Source organism: Mustelus asterias, chromosome 15 (assembly GCF_964213995.1).
Source record: "Mustelus asterias chromosome 15, sMusAst1.hap1.1, whole genome shotgun sequence".
NCBI classification, from domain to species: domain Eukaryota; kingdom Metazoa; phylum Chordata; class Chondrichthyes; order Carcharhiniformes; family Triakidae; genus Mustelus; species Mustelus asterias.
Window position 1 is genome coordinate 72,000,588 of NC_135815.1, and position 16,515 is coordinate 72,017,102.

The following is a 16,515-nucleotide window of genomic DNA, read 5'->3' on the forward strand; positions in this document are numbered from 1 at the left end:
TTAGGATCTCATCTACTTCCTTGGGTTCTAAGCATAATTCCCCTCCTTTGTTCTTGAGAGGTCCGACTCTTTCTCTGACAACCCTCTTGTTCCTAACTTATGTATAAAATGCCTTGGGATTCTCCCTAATCCTGTCTGCCAAAGACATTTCGTGATCCCTTTTTGCCCTTCTAACTCCCCGTTTGAGTTCTTTTCTACTTTCTCTGTATTCCTCCAGTGCTTCATCTGTTTTTGCTGCCTGGACCTTATGTATGCCTCTTTTTTCTTTTTGATTAGACCCATGATTTTGATTAGACCCAGAATTTAGTTTCTGAATTTGAAAGTATGTTTCTACACTTGTACCAAACTCTGCAAATCACATTGTATCACACTCTCCCACTCACTGGTGAACTCTGTCTTGAGTTTAAAATCCTCATCGTTATCTTCAAATCACTACTTTCCTACCTCTGTATCCTGTGTGATGAACACCTCCACTGGGCAATCCGTGGTAGAGTCTTCAGCCATTTTGCAGTCACAGTTTAAACATAAACCTAGTCTTGCTACCATTTCCCAGCTTCAAACGTTTCTATAAAAACGAGCCCTCCAATTTTGTTTTTTGGTCATTTTTCCTTTCGATTGATTATTATTCAACAATGTAAAAATTAACATATCTATAATGATGTGAAATGTACACCTTGATCTTCTTACTTGACTATTAATCAAATATTGCAGCAAATTTACTGTCTCACTCTCAGAACATGTATTGGCTAGGTGTCCTGCATAAGAGCATGTTTTTGGTACGGAAAAAAATAGCATACTCGTTAAACAAGATTAATTGTAGAAATTTATTTCAGGCTACAAGCATTCCAAACACCCTGAGCATGATAGTAGGAATTTGTTGACTAATCTCCAAGACAAAAATATTAATATATCATAGGATACTCAACAAACTGTGAAACACAAGTTTATGGATCAAAAGTAGCAAATATTTAAGAACTCTGAATGGGGTGTCGCATTACAAACTGCTGTAAAATCCTCTCAGAATCCTGTGTTAGAGAGTTTCAATAAACAGGTTAAACATCCTGTAAACTAAAATCTGTATTCTCGGTCAAATCATAGATGTATTTACATCCTAAGGACTTTATAGCACATACACTGAAATATCAGACAAAATGTTATGGTCATTCCCCACCAGTGGGATCTGCCTCATCTGCCAAAGTCTTTTGATTTTGACTTTTGAATGGCTTGCTGTATTTTACAGGTCAGCCCCTGCCGTGGCAGGGCTGTAAAATTCCACCTATAATGTTAAAGTTCAAATACATCATCTAATTCAATTAAAGATAGAATATTACAAAATACAATCTTTGTAAAGTTGATATAATCTTTAAAAAACTATATTTCATTTTTTAATTCTAAAAAGCAATACATTTGAAAGTGGGTAGTTGATCTTCAGAAGAATATAGATGCTGCCATTTGCTGTAGAAATCAGTGAAAATGTTGATTTTATAACTTTGTCTCAGAGATGTATTTTAAGTTTCGACCACGGATCTGTTCGTTTTCATCAACGGATTTTGTATCAGCTGTTTTTGTTTCCTCTTTCACTTCCTCTTGCTCTAGCTTTTTACCTTTAAGGTGCACACCACGTAATATTTGTAAAATAGTAAGAGGTTCTTCAATTCTGGATTTGGCGTGGACATATTCCATGTATTCCACAATTCCATACAATATCATGCCCAGTATGAGGACTATCATCAAGATAATCAACTTGACCTTTATGCACAAAAAGTTTGCATAGGCAAATGCTGTAACAAATCCCACAGATTCCCACAGTCGGTAGTTGGCAAATGCTGCTTCTTTCTGTTCCAGAAATAGAACTCCATAAAGGGCTTGAATGAGAAAGAACAATTATTACGTCAAATATCTGCCTTTATCCTGTGGGAGATATTTTCAAGTTCATCTTATTTTCAAATTCAAAAGCAGCAAGCGAAATGTTAAGGTTCTGGACCAGAGCAATTTTGGGGGGTAAAAATAAACTAAATAAGCCAGAAAGAGACTGTGAGTGTAACAAAGATTAGAGACGAGGTGATGTTGGAAAATTAGTAAAAATTTCAAAGCTAAATTTGAATGTGTGAATCATTTGCAACAAATTAGCACCCTGAAGGACGAGCGCGAGCAGCCAGTGCTGATGGCCTGTGGTCCTGCAGGCTGAGTTTAGGGAGGTAGGAAGGAAACCAACAAACAAGACCTCAAAAATACTAATCTCTAAGTTTCTCCCAGTACCACAGACAAAAGAAACAGCAGAATAGAACAGATTAATCCATGGCTGGAGAGATGGTGCAGGAGGGAAGACTTTAGATTCCTGCAATTTTTGGACCAACTCTGACCAATTGGGACCTGTACTGGCTGGACAGATTCAAGTTGTTTATAGGCCCACAAACAAGAATTGAAGTATAAGGCAGAATATAAGTTAACAAATTGAGGCATTATAAGGGTAATACAGTAATCCTGGTGGCTTAAATCTTCATATATACCAGGAAAATCAAAATTGCAGTGACAGTTTGGAGGATAAATCCATGAAAAGTATATATGATAGATTTATATGTTGCTATGTCAAGGAACCAAGCTGGGAACAGATTATTTTGAATCTGCACCATGAAAAAGTGTAAAGTAATTGTGGACAGCACAGTGGCACAGTGGTTAGCACTGCTGCCTCACAGCGCCAGGAACCCGGCTTCAATTCCGGCCTTGGGTCACTGACTAGGCGGGGACATTCTCCCCCTGTCTGCATGGGTTTCCTCTGGGTGCTCCGGTTTCTTCCCACAGTCCAAAGATGTGCAGGTTAGGTGGATTGGTCATGCTAAATTGACCCTAGTGTCAGGGGATTAGTAAGGTAAATATGTGGGGTTACGGGAATAGGGCCTGGGTGGGATTGTGGTCGGTGCAAACTCGATGGGCTGAATGGCCTCCTTCTGCACTGTAGGGATTCTATGCTTCTATAATAACCTCATAGTAAAGAGGCTTTTAGGGAAGAGTGATCATTATATGTTATAATGTTATATTGAGTTTGAAAATAATATAGATAAGTCTGAAACTAAGGTCTTAAATATGAACAACGCAAAAAACTATGAGGGGCATGTTGGCCCAGGTAGATTGGAAAACCATACTAAAAGATGCAAAGGCTAATATTTGAACAATTAGTGCATAACTTGCAACTATATACATTATTTAAGACACAAAAGCCCTGCACAAAAAGCTGTCCAACTACAGCTAAGATGAGTTAAAGACAGTTTGGGATCAAAGAAAGAAATTTATATAATGTAATCAAAAAGAATAGTAAGCCTGAAGATTGAGAAATTTTAGAATTCAGCAAAATAGGACCAAGAAATTGAGAAGATAAGAGAAAAGAGAATATAAGAGTAAATAAGCAAGAGACATAAAAATGGATTGTAAATGTTTCTATGGGCATGATAACAGGAAGATTACTGAAAATAAATGTGGCCCATTAGAAGCAGACAGGTCAAATTATAATGGGAAATAAGAAAGAGACAGAAAACATTCTGGAAGTAATGGAGAACCAAGGATCTAGCAAGGATAACAAAGTTAAATTAGTCTAAGTAAAGAAATAGGACTTTAAAAATTAATGGGATGAGGTAGCAACAAATCCCTTGGACCTAACGACTTTTAACTGAGGGTTTTGCAAGTGCTAGCTGCAGAGATAATGGGTAGTTAGTTTTGATCATCTTGAATTTCTTACAAAAGAGTTATAAAACAGTATTGGATTGGGGATTGGTTAATGTACAGACAACCGAGAGTAGGAATAAATGGGAAATGTTTGGGTTGGAAAGTTGTAAGTAGCTATATACCACAAGGATCAGTCTTGTGCCTCAGAAATTTACAATCTATATTGAGTAGGATGAGGTGTATGTGTCTAAGTCTGCTGGCGATTCAATGTAAGTGGGAAAGTAATCAGTGAGCAGTATATTAAGATGCTAAATACTTAGTCCTTGTCCAACAACGAATGGGAATAAGTTTTCTTTGTCTAACATCTAAAACTCTAATAAACTTGTACACCTCTATCAAATCTCCCCTCAATCTACTTTGCTCCAAGGCAAACAACACGGTGTTCATGGCACGTGGGCACAGTGGTAGGCACTGCTGCCTGACAGTGCCAGGGACCCAGGTTCAATTCTGGCCTTAGGTGACTGTGTAGGGTTTGCACAATCTCCACATGTCTGCATGGGATTTCTCCAGGAGCTTTGGATTCCTCCCACAATCCAAAGATATGCAGGTTAGGTGGATTGCCCATGGTAAGTTGCCCTTTGGTATCCTCAGATGTGTAGGTCAGATGGGTTAGCCAAGGTAAATGTGTGGGGCTATGGGGAAAGTGGGGTGGAGAAGGCCTGGATAAGACACACTGTCAGAGAATAGCTGCAGACTCGATGGGCCAAATAGCCTCCTTCTGCACTGTAAGGATTCTATGATTGATTCAATGATCCTATGAACACCAACTTTGTAGTTAAATTACTCTTTCCTGGAAATACTCTAGTTAATGTCCTCTGCACCCTCTCAATGAGGCTCATATTCACCTTATCTTCTGCTGATCAGAACTGGACATAGTACTCTAGTTGTGACCTAACCAAAGCTTTGTAAAGTTTCAACATAACACTTCTATGCTTGTATTTATGAAGCACACAATCCCATATGCTGTGCTAATACTCTAAATATTACCTGTCACCTTCAAAGATGTATATAAATAAACCCCCAGGTCTCTCTGTTCCTGTGCACTCTTCAGAGGTAGGCTGTTTGCCTACATTGCCTCTCCCTTTCCCTTTGCAAAATGCATCGCCTCACTCCACGCCCCATTAAATTTAATCTCCACTTATTTGCCCATGCTGCTAGCCTTTCTTTGTTCTGTCGTGGTCGAGAGCTATTATCCTCACTTTGCCAGTCCTCAAATGGTTTAATTTGGTTTGGTTTAATTGAAATCTTACTCTGTATTCCGATATCCAAATCAATCTCCAAATCAAAGCTTTATTTATTATTAAAAAGCAGTGTTTCTGGCACAGAATCTTGAGGAACACCACTGTGGTTCGAAAACAACCATTTATTATGGCTTGCTGTTTTCTGCCCTTAATCCAATATTTTATCCAAGCTATACTGACCCTCCTATTTCATGAGTTTCATTATTGGTAATCAACCTTTTATGTGGTTTTTCGTCAAATATTTTCTTAAAATCCATATAGATAATATCCCTGCATTCCCTTCATGTACTTTCTCTGTTCTTTGTTATTTTGTCAAAAAAATGAGGATAGTCAATCATAATCTGCCTTTTACAAATCTATAATGGCTCTCCTTAATTAACTTAAACCTCTCCAAGTGCCTTTTAAGGTTTCTGAAACCTTACCCACCACTCTTAAACCAACTGGCTTGCAGTTACTAGGACTGTCCTTACAACATTTCTTGAATAAGTCTGTCACATTTGCTGCTCCCCTAACCTATGGCACCTCCCCTTTATATAGGAAAGATTGGAGATTCTGACAAGCCCTTCCACTATTTCCACTCCCACTTCTTTCAGCAAACATAGATGCAACCCATCCAAACTGGGTGACTTATCTACTTTAAGTAGAGCAGGCTTTCCAGTACATCTTTCCCATCAATTTTACCCATCCATAACCTATACCAACTTTGCTACTGAAATCTCTTCCTTAGTACACACCAAAACAAGATACTCATTAAGTTCTCTAGTTTCACCCTGCACCATGAAGCATAGATCACCTTCTTTGTCCCAAATAGACCCCACCCCAGCTCTCATTACTTACTCACTATTTGCATGCCAGTAGTTGATCATTGGGTTCCTTTCATGTTAACCACCTTCTATTCTCACATTTTCCCTTCTCAAACTTTATTTTCTTCTTCACTTTCCCGCTCAACTTATACTTGGCACGGTTCTCACTTGAAAAATTCACAGAACATACATCATGCACTCACTTAGTTTTGTTTCATTATATTCACTATCTTCACTGTGCCACCCACTATCTGTGGGCGGCATGGTGGCACAGTGGTTACCACTGCTGCCTCACAGCGCCAGGGACCCAGGTTCGATTCCTGGCTTGGGTCACTGCTTGTATGGAGTTTGCACGTTCTTCCCATGTCCGCATGGGTTTCCTCCAAGTGCTCAGGTTTCCTCCCACAGTCTGAAAGACGTGCTAGTTAGGTGTATTGACCCGAACAGGCCACGAAGTGTGGCGACAAGGGGAATTTCACAGTAACTTCATTGCATGTTAATGTAAGCCTTACTTGTGACTAATAAATAAACTTTAAAAATGTTTACTTTCCTCTTCATTCAAAGTACCCCAGCTTTCGTTCTCTCACCTTTCTCTCTTTTTGGAATGTACCTCGTCAGGTCAGGAAAGATGAGTGGAGATCATAACATTAAGCTTGCAGTCTTGAATGAGAAGAGCTTGCCCACTCAGTCACTGGCCATGATTAGGCAGCAGCGTTCTGTGCCAGATTCACAGCAGTCTCTTAGTGGAGGACTCTCATCAATCAGATTTCACTGCTACACTGCCAGTACTGAACACCTGAATCCAACAAACATCTCTGTGGTGCAGTGATGCAGTTTGAGGCTTTACTAACATAGGATGTGAAGTGGCTATGTTTAGCAAGTTACAATGTGTATTTCTGTGTTTACAGAAGAGAGCTCACAACACCAGAGGAAGTAGAGGAATTGAAGGAGATGTGCCATATCTTGCAGCGCTGACTCCAATTTTTCTTCATATATTAATTTATGGGATGCTGGCATCGCTGGCTAAGCTAGCATTTATTCCCATCCCTGATTGCCCCTGAGAAGGTGGTGGTGAACTTCCTTCCTGAACCATTGCAGTCCATGTGGTGTAGGTATACCCACTGTGCTGCTAGGGACGGTGTTCCAGGATATTGACCCAGCAACAGTGAAGTGATTCAGTTCCAAGTCAGGATGGCTTGAGGCTTGGAGGAGAACTTCCAGGCAGAGTTTTGTTCCATGTATCTGCTGCCCTCGTCCTTCTAGATTGTAGTGGTCATGGGTTTGTAAAGTGCTGTCTGAGGAGTCCTGATGAATTCCTGCAGTGGATCTTGTAGATGGTACACATTGCTGCCACCATGCATCGGTGGTGGAGGGAGTGAATGTTTGTGGGTGGTGTGCCAATCAAGCGGGCTACTTTGTTCTGGATGGTGTCGAGCTCAAGTGCTGTTAGAGCTGCACTCATCCAGGCATCTCCTGACTTGTGCCATGTAGATGGTGGGCAGACTTTGGGGATCAGGAGGTAAGTTACCTGCCACAGGATTCCTAGCCTCTGACCTGCTCTTGTAGCCACAGTATTTATATGGCCAGTTCAATCTCTGGTCAATCGGGGATTCAGTGCTGGTTATACCATTGAACGTCAAAGGGCGAGAGTTAAGATTCTCTCTTGTTGCAGATGCTCATTGCCTAGCACTTGTATGGTGCGAATGTTACTTACCACTATCAGCTCAAGCCTGGATATTGTCCAGGTCTTGCTGTATTTAGACATTTACATTTAGCATTTAGCATAAAACATTTAGACAGCTACATGAGTAAGATGGGTATAGAGGGATATGTGCCAAACGTGGGCAATTGGGACTAGTTTAGTGGTTTAAAAAAAAGGCAGCATGGACAAGTTGGGCCTAAGGGCCTGTTTCCATGCTGTAAACCTCTATGACTCGGTAACTGCTTCAGTATCTGTAAAGTCACAGATGGTGCTGAACATTGTGCAATCATCAGTGAACATCTTAGTTCTGACCTTATGATGGAAGGAAGGTCGTTGATGAAGCAGTTGAAGTTGGTTGGGCCTCAGATATTGCCCTCAGGAATTCCTGCAGTGAATTGTTTAATTAAGACAATTGACCTCCAACAACCACAACCATATTACCTTGTGCTATTTATCAATCTAGTCAGCAGAGGGTTTTCTCCCGATTCTCAATTACTCCAGTTTTGCTGGGCTGCTTGATGCTATAATTGGTCAAATGTGGCTTTGATGTCAAGGGAATAACTTTCACCTCTTGTGTTCAGCTCTTTTGTCCACATTTGAACTAAGGTTGTAATAAGGTCAGGAACTGAATGATCCTGGAAGAACCCAAACTGAGCGTCAGTGAGCAGGCTAAGCAAGTGAAGTTTGGTAGCACTGTTGATGACCCCTTCCATCACTTCACTGGTGATCAGGAGTAGAATGATAGGGCAGAAATTGGCCTGGTTGAATTTGTCCTGTTTTTGTGAGGGACATACTGGGCAATTTTCCACACTGTTTCTTTTAAAGTTTATTTATCAGTGTCACAAGTAGGCTTACATTAACACTGCAATGAAGTTACTATGAAAATCCCCTAGTCGCCATTCTCCGGCGCCTGTTCGGATACACTAAGAGAGAATTTAGCATGGCCAATACACTTAACCAGCATGCCTTTCGGACTGTGGGAGGAAACTGGAGCACCCAGAGGAAACCAATGCAGACACAGGGAGAACATGCAGACTCCACACAGGCAATGACCCAAGCTGGGAATCGAACCCGGGTCCCTGATGCTGTGATGCAGCAGTGCTAACCACTGTGCCACCCACATAGTGTTGTAGCTGTACTGAGACAGCTTGACTAGAGGTGTGGCAAGGTTTGGAACACAAGTCTTCAGTACCTTTGCTGGAATGTTGTCAGTATCCAGTACCTTCAGCTGTTTCTTGATATCATGTAGCATGAATTAAATTGGTTGAAGACTGTAGCAAATATTTCAACTGTACTCTTTTGTACTTAAGTGGTGGGTCCCCCATCATTGAGGATGGGGATATTTTGGAGGCATCGCCTCCTGTTAGTTGTTTAATTGTCCACCACTATTCATGACTGGTTGTGGCAGGACTGCCAAGCTTAAATCTGATCCGTTGGCTATGGAATCACTTAGCTCTTGTCTGCCGCCTGCTGCATATGTTTCTTGGAATACAAGTAGTCCGACGTTGCAGCTTCACCAGGTTGACACCTCATTTTTAGTTATTCCTGGTGCTGCTCCTGGCATGACCACTCTTGCACCCTTCATTGATTCAGGGTTGATTCTCTGGCTTGATGGTGATGGTAGAGTGGGGGATGTGCCAGGCCATGAGGTAACAGATTGTGTTTGTGTACAATTCTGCTGCTGCAGATGGCCCACAACACCTCATGGATGCCCAGTCGTGAGTCATTAAATCTATTTGAAATCTATCCCACTTAGCACAGTGGTGGTACCACACAACACGATAGAGGATATTCTCAACATGAGATGGGACTTCATCTCCACAACGACTATGCACTGGCCAGATGCATCTGTGACAAATAGATCAGTGAGAAGGAGGTCAAATATATTTTTCCCTCTTGTTGGTTCCCTCACCACCTGCCGCAGACCCAGCCTGCTAACTGCTATGTTCTAATAAAAGCAAGATACTGCAGATGAAGTAAATCTGAATAAAAAACAGAAAATGCTGGATAAACTATCTATAGAGAGAGAAACAGAGTTAATGTTTCAAGTCAATATGACCCTTCTACAGAATCATGTCTTGTTTGATCTGATGCCATGAGACTTCATGGGGTCCGGAGTTGATGTGGATTCCTAGGGCAACTCCCTATTGATTGTATACCGCCTCTTTTGTGTCTGTCTTGCCAGTGGGACAGGACATCAGGACATAGATCAGTTGGAGACTTGGGCGAAGAGATGGCAGGTGGAGTTTAATCTGGACAAATGTGAGGTAATGCATTTTGGAAAGTCTAATACAGATAGGAAATATACAGTAAATGGCAGAACCCTTAAGAGTATTGATAGGCAAAGGGATCTGGCTGTACAGGTACACAGGTCACTGAAAGTGGCAATGCAGGTGGAAAAGGTAGTCAAGAAGGCATATGGCATGCTTGCCTTCATCGGCCGGGGTATTGAGTTTAAAAATTGGCAAGTCATGTTGCAGCTTTATAGAACCTTAGTTAGGCCGCACTTGGAATATAGTGTTCAATTCTGGTCGCCACACTACCAGAAGGATGTGGAGGCTTTGGAGAGGGTACAGAAAAAATTTACCAGGATGTTGCCTGGTATGGAGGGCATTAGCTATGAGGACAGGTTGGAGAAACTTGATTTGTTCTCACTGGAGCAACGGAAGTTAAGGGGAGACCTGATAGAAGTCCACAAGATTATGAGAGGCATGGACAGAGTGGATAGTCAGAAGCTTTTTCCCAGGGTGGAAGAGTCAATTACTAGGGGGCATAGGTTTAAGGTGTGAGGGGCAAGGTTTAAAGGAGATGTACGAGGCAGATTTTTTACACAGAGAGTATGGGTGTCTGGAACTCGTTGCCGGGGGAGGTAGTGGAAGCGGATATGGTAGTGACTTTTAAGGGGCGTCTTGACAAGTACATGAATAGGATGGGAATAGAGGCATATGGTCCCCGGAAGGGTAGGGGGTTTTAGTTAAGTCGGGTAGCATGGTCAGTGCAGGCTTGGAGGGCTGAAGGGCCTGTTCCTGTGCTGTAATTTTCTTTGTTCTTTAACATGCCCAAGGGTGGTGATTGTGGTGTCTGGGACATTATCTGGAACTAATTTATTTTTATTTCTTTATGGCATGTGGGCATGACTGGCTGGGCCAGCATTTATTGTCCACCCCTAATTGCCCTTCAGCTGAGGGGCTTGTTAGGCCAGTTCAGAGAACATTTAAGATTCAACCACATTGCTGTGGATATGGAGCCACCTGTAGGCCAGATCAGGCTCTAAACCAAGTGATGATCTGTTCCACCAGATTTTTGCACAGGTAGCAAGATTGAAAGTTACCCTGTTAAGAACTGGCACATTTTTCAAGAGCCAGGCAAGATGATTAATAGTTGTGATAATGAACACCATGAACCAAAGGATTTTCCATTTCTGAATATCTGTTGTGAACAATGAATATTGTATATGCTTCTTTAATATTCCAAGTTAGACAAAACTATGCTATTTAAGATATATTGGCCACAGAAAATCAATGGAATACAGTCTTATGTCAGATTCTATTTCATCATCTTTCTTGTAGTATTACCATAGTCACTCAGATAGAATATTAAAATGAAAATGCAAAATTAACAATAAATATCTTGTCACTTACTACTGTCAACATACCATTGGTCTGTGTCTGCCAAACAGCATCAGCCATTCCCCAAAGACAAGGAAACACAAAATACACTGGCAGTTGTTCCGGTCGTGGATGCCATAAAAACAGTGAAATTATTGATGCTAGATTCGTCATGGTTGCTGTGACATGAAACAAATAAAAATGACTTTAGATACAGCACAGTAACATGCATTCAATCCTTTTAGCATATCATAATGAGCCTGAATTTGCTGAAAATCTTCACCATGATATGATGCATCTATGTTGCGGAAATTATATTGAGTGATATATGCCATTATATACACCAAGCCCTAACTTCCTGGGACTTTTGAGCTGCTTCACACAGAGCATCGCCACAAGACTTGAACAACTAATAATCATAGTTCAGCTCCCCCTTTAAAATCAAGTCTGATGCCACAGCTGCGGAGGATGCACTTCTCACATGAAATTGCAGCACCTGTGAAGTCACTGACAACAAAATCACAGGCAGCTGCCTGTGGCAAACATAGCACAAACCGAACAAGGGAAAAGAACATTTTCATTCCCTACTGCTCTCCTCACCACTCCTCAGTTTAAAGTTTATTTATTTATTAGTGTCACAAGTAGGCTTATATTAACATTGCAATGAAGTTACTGTGAAAATCCCTTAGTCGCCACATTCTGCCGCCTGTTTGGATACTCTGAGGGAGAATTTAGCATGGCTAATGCACCTAACCAGCACATCTTTCGGACTGTGGGAGGAAAGCAGAGCACCTAGAGGAAACCACGCAGACACGGGGAGAACGTGCAGACTCCGCACAGACAGTGACCCAAGCCGGGAATCGAACCTGGGTCCCTGGCTCTGTGAGGCAGCAGCGCTAACCACTTTGCCACCGTGCTGCCCTCAGTCCCTCTCATCCAGTTATCTGCCTCCCACATGGTTTGCCTCCATTCGCTGGTCCCTCCCACTTTCCTCTGCTCTCTTCACTGTTCCCTCTGACTTTCCTGAACACTTTGTGCTGCTTCCCCTGTTCTTTCTGCTGCTTCCTCTGCTATCTTTGCCATTTCACACTTTCCCTGGCTCTCTTCACTGCTTGCTTCGTCATTGCCTCCTGCTTCTTCCTATATCTGTCATTCACCATCCGTGTTCTCTGCCTCCAGTTCTGAAGGGAGCAGCAAAGAGAGCAAGAGGGAGGGCAAGAGGGAAAAAGAGGGATTGGAAGGCAGGCAGCAGATTGAAGGGAGCGAGAGGAAAATGGAAGCTGTGGAGCAGACAGTGGGCACCAGGAAAGAGCGGGAAGTGGAAGGCACAATAATGTCAACAGCAGTGGGAGAAACTTTATAGAATGAACTTAGTTCTTGTTCCTTTCGACAGCAGGAGTTACAATGTATAATCAATGGTGAGACCTAGTTTGTTGAATTAATGGCACAGCTACTTACACCATTACAGAATGGAGCGAGATTTTAAAATTCCCACCTTTGTTTTCAAACAGCATGGAGTTTAATTCAATACATAACTCGAAAATTTGGTGAGGGGATTCTAAGTGTTTTAAGGATTGATTTTGTATTTAGTATTTAACTTAACTTTAACATTGTAGTTTATTTCACTGTATTAGTCAATGATAAACAAGCTGCCTACTTGGGTAGCAGTAAAGTTAATTAGGTGAGTAATTAGAAATTACATCAAAGATGTTCAGGTTCTGTGGATTAGTCATGCGCAGCATTTCTGGGGATAGGGCAGAGGAGAGAACCTGGGTGGGATGCTCTTTCGGAGAGTTGCTGCAGACTGATGGACCGAATGGCCTCTTTCTGTGCTGTAAGGACTCTATGGTTCTACATTGTAACCTAGTAAGTGGGAATTGCCTCAGTTCTTTGGAATTCTTGCTATTTTAAACACAGGAAACTCAAGTATACTACTGCTTCCTCAAGGACTTCATGATAAAATCATTCCTGGGATGTGGGCATTGCAGGCAAGGCCAGTTACCCTAAATGTCCTTGAGAAGGTGGAGGTGATCTCCCTTCCATCGTGTTGCTGAGAAGGGATTTCCAGGGTTTTGATCCCACCATGCCGAAAGAATGATAATATAGTCCCAAACCAAAGTGTTTGGAGGGGAACTTTCAGGTGATGGTGTTCCCATGCTGCCCTTGTCATTCTAGTTAGTAGAGACCACGGCTTTGGAAGGTGCTGGCGAAGGGCCCTTGATGAGTTATTGCAATGTACCTTGTATGTAGTACATATGTACCAGTGTGCATCAGTGGTGGAGGGAATGGATGTTTAATGTAGTGAGTAACTTGATTTATTTGATTGAGTAGCAGAGAGGGACACACCCCATACCCTGACCCCCCCACAGACCCCCCCCCCCCCCCCCCCCCCCCCACCATCGATCTGAGTTAGAGAGCTGTTGGAAGCTCTGAACTTACCTCTTCAGCAGCTGAAGCGCCCAAAACAGACTTTTGCCGAGTATGTCTGTTTTGCACCGAATCTAGACGCGCAAACGTGATGGTAAAGGGGGAAATGCTGATAAAGTTGGACGGGCAGTTCATTAATTCAATTTAAATGCAATGCCATTCCCGGGCCTCAGTAAAGTGAGCATCTGCGCGGACGCGGGCACGGATCACGTTAATGGCCTCACACCTAACTTTACCACGTTTTCGAGCCTGTCGCAATGGTAAAATTGGGCCCTAAGAATAATCCATCGATTATTACCTTTGAGGTTTGTGATGATAGTAGTTGCTATAGACATTTTTTATGTTTAAGGGGACTGTTTACAGATTCAGCTCTATTCTGCAGGCAGTTGGTATGTCTGGAAAACATTTCACTCAGAAGTTGGGAGAACGTCATAATTATTCATTTTAACCATGCTTAGGAGAGATCTAACGGATTTTTGTTAATAGATGAAGATTTCCCCTGGAATTTCTGATTAGGCTTATTGACACAGTCATGAGCTATGTATGTGGCAGAAAAACAGCTTTTAGTTCTGGCTGGTGTTTGTTTAAAGAGTCTTCAAGCTGCTCTGAAACTCAAAATCTCTCTCTGAAAGCTTCAAAATAACTATGCCCCTTATAGCAAGTATACTTATGGCTGCCAACAGTATTTAAAGTGGAATTTCAAGAGAATGTTGCTTATTTGGAACTGAAACAGTGAGAAGTTAGAAATTAAAGTTATTTCCTTTTTAAAAAACTATTGTTCAACTGTTAAAAGTTAAGCTGCTTTGTTTTGTGAGAGTTACACTTAAACTGTGTTATTAAATAAAGTTTGTTTTACTGTAAATGATCCCTAATTTTTCAGTGAAATACTCTTGAAGTGAAACATCCTATCCTCACATTTATGCCAAATAGAAAAATTGTTGGGGTCTAGTCTAGTGAGCTAATGTAATTTGGAATTCTGGCCCAGGGCCCTAACAAGTCTTGCTCTTTAATTTTGCTCCTAGTTCCTGAAATTCTGACTGTAAGACCTCAACCATTTTCTTTCCTATGTCATTGGTTCTAACATGAACTACAGGCCTAATTTTCCCATTGGAAATGACAAACAGGGACCAGGTCTGTTTCTGTATCTGACTCAAGATCACATTTTCATGTGGGTGAATCCTTAATTTATAGGGAGATAGGTTTGTTGTCCAATTAAGGGGGAAGGAATGGAGACAGATTTCAGACACCCAAGGCAGTCATCACTACAGTTGCAAGTTGTACTGAGATAGAGAGTTTTGAGTCAAAGCCTGCCACTGCACCACAGGGACCAGAGATGGCACAGGGGATCCAGAGGACTGGTACCCATGGTTGGGGGGGGGTTGGGGGGTGGGGGAAGTAGGAAGGTTCTTTTCCCGGAGAGTGGCAAGAGTCCACCTTGTCATTGAGCAGCATCATCTCTATCTGCCTCCGATTCTCCTCCTTTCTGACCTCCTGCTGTTTGCTCCAGGGCCTCAACATCATCAAGGACCTCTCTGGAGGACCGTGTTATGAATATGGCAACAGACTACCACAATGAGCAAGTTCCTTGCAAGAGGCTATTGCAGAGCATTATATACTTTAGGCACCAGATCTAGTGCCCTCTGAGCCTGTGATGCCCCATCAGTTATGATTCGGATGCACTGTCCAGCATCAAGAAAGAGGGCAATCTGTTACCTGGATGATGCACCAGTGTGCAAGATTCTGCAGCGATCCGCAGCTGACGAGTAAACAGATGTCTGGCTAGGGGATTGCCGTCTCCTTTGCTTCTTCTCACCTCTGCTTGTAGATCCTGTACTCAGCGTAATGCCTCCATGACCGTCACCTCTCTTCTTTATCCTTTTGATGACCAGCACTGTCCCTTTCCTATGCAAATTGCTGCTCCTCATCTCCAGTGACCTCCATTTCTAAGGGTGCAGTACCCATTTTCAGTTGCAGTCTTTCTCAGATGGAGTCCAATCAGGCTTGTCTACCATTCTGCTGGTCATGTGGTACCAGGAAGGCAGTGTCCACCTGAATAGGTAATGTTCTTGACACTGACACCTCCTCTGATCAATGATGTGCTGCTGTAAGGTTTTAAGCTTTTGAAACTCATTGCTAATTATTTCCTAAATCCTTCCCGCATCCAAGACTTGCCCCGGACATGATCACCCCCATACAGCTGCTCTGACACAGACATCTGCTAAGCACACTCCCCAATAGGAATATTGGAAATGTTTTAAGAGACGGGCTTTCAATAAGCCCACAATGATTTTAATTGGACTCAGAATTGGTGCGGCCCGTTCCGGAGGTCCACGCTCACCCCCATCCTTAAGAAGGACAAAAATGGTGGGACATTCAGCACAATGTTGGAACTATTTGTTTTCCCTGCCCACCTCTTTCAGTTCATTCAGGGCTGTGAAAATCTGGTCTTCCCACACTTCCTTGTTCCCCTTTTCTGCTGTACTCTCTTTCACTCTGGCACGAAGAATGCAATATATCATGCAGGACTCATGTCGATAGTTGCAGAAACATCTGTCCCTATGACCGATACACTTCTACATTTTGCTGTGTCCCCCAGTCATCCCTGTGCAGTCCATTGCCCAGAGTGTCATGAGTGTGCACAAGTCTGCATTTCGCCACGGTGTTGTCATCTTCAGTACTGAAAATCATTTTGCTTAAACGCTTCTCTACCTATGTTTTATATATATATATATTATATATATTTATATATAAACATATGTTTTCAGTTTAATCTTCCTTACCCCTATTATTATTGTTGTGTATCCAATTTTTATTGAATTATTTTATGTTGGTATTCTCCGCTTAATTAATGTTGATTTTATTCCCTTAGATCTAATTAATTATCTGATCATTTACATTTACTATTGCCCCTTGGGTTAAATTACTTATCATCACTTTTCCCCTCTGCATCAAATTCCTGGTCCCAGTAAATTCCTGTTGTCACTATTCAACAAACAGTGCATTTAATAGATTCA

The 16,515-nt window shown here is 42.0% G+C and overlaps 1 protein-coding gene across 1 annotated transcript in view; it reads right to left on the minus strand.

Annotated features, from left to right (window-relative positions):
* Positions 1 to 805: 805 nt before the first annotated feature.
* Positions 806 to 16,515, minus strand: part of unc93a (unc-93 homolog A) — a 107,424-nt gene continuing 91,714 nt past the window's right edge. Inside the window, exons 7-8 of the mRNA XM_078230117.1 lie at positions 11,122 to 11,253; positions 806 to 1,865 (exon numbers count right to left, since the gene is read on the minus strand). Coding sequence (XP_078086243.1) covers positions 1,483 to 1,865; positions 11,122 to 11,253 — 515 coding nt within the window. The 3' untranslated portion in view covers positions 806 to 1,482. The remainder of the gene's footprint in view (positions 1,866 to 11,121; positions 11,254 to 16,515) is intronic.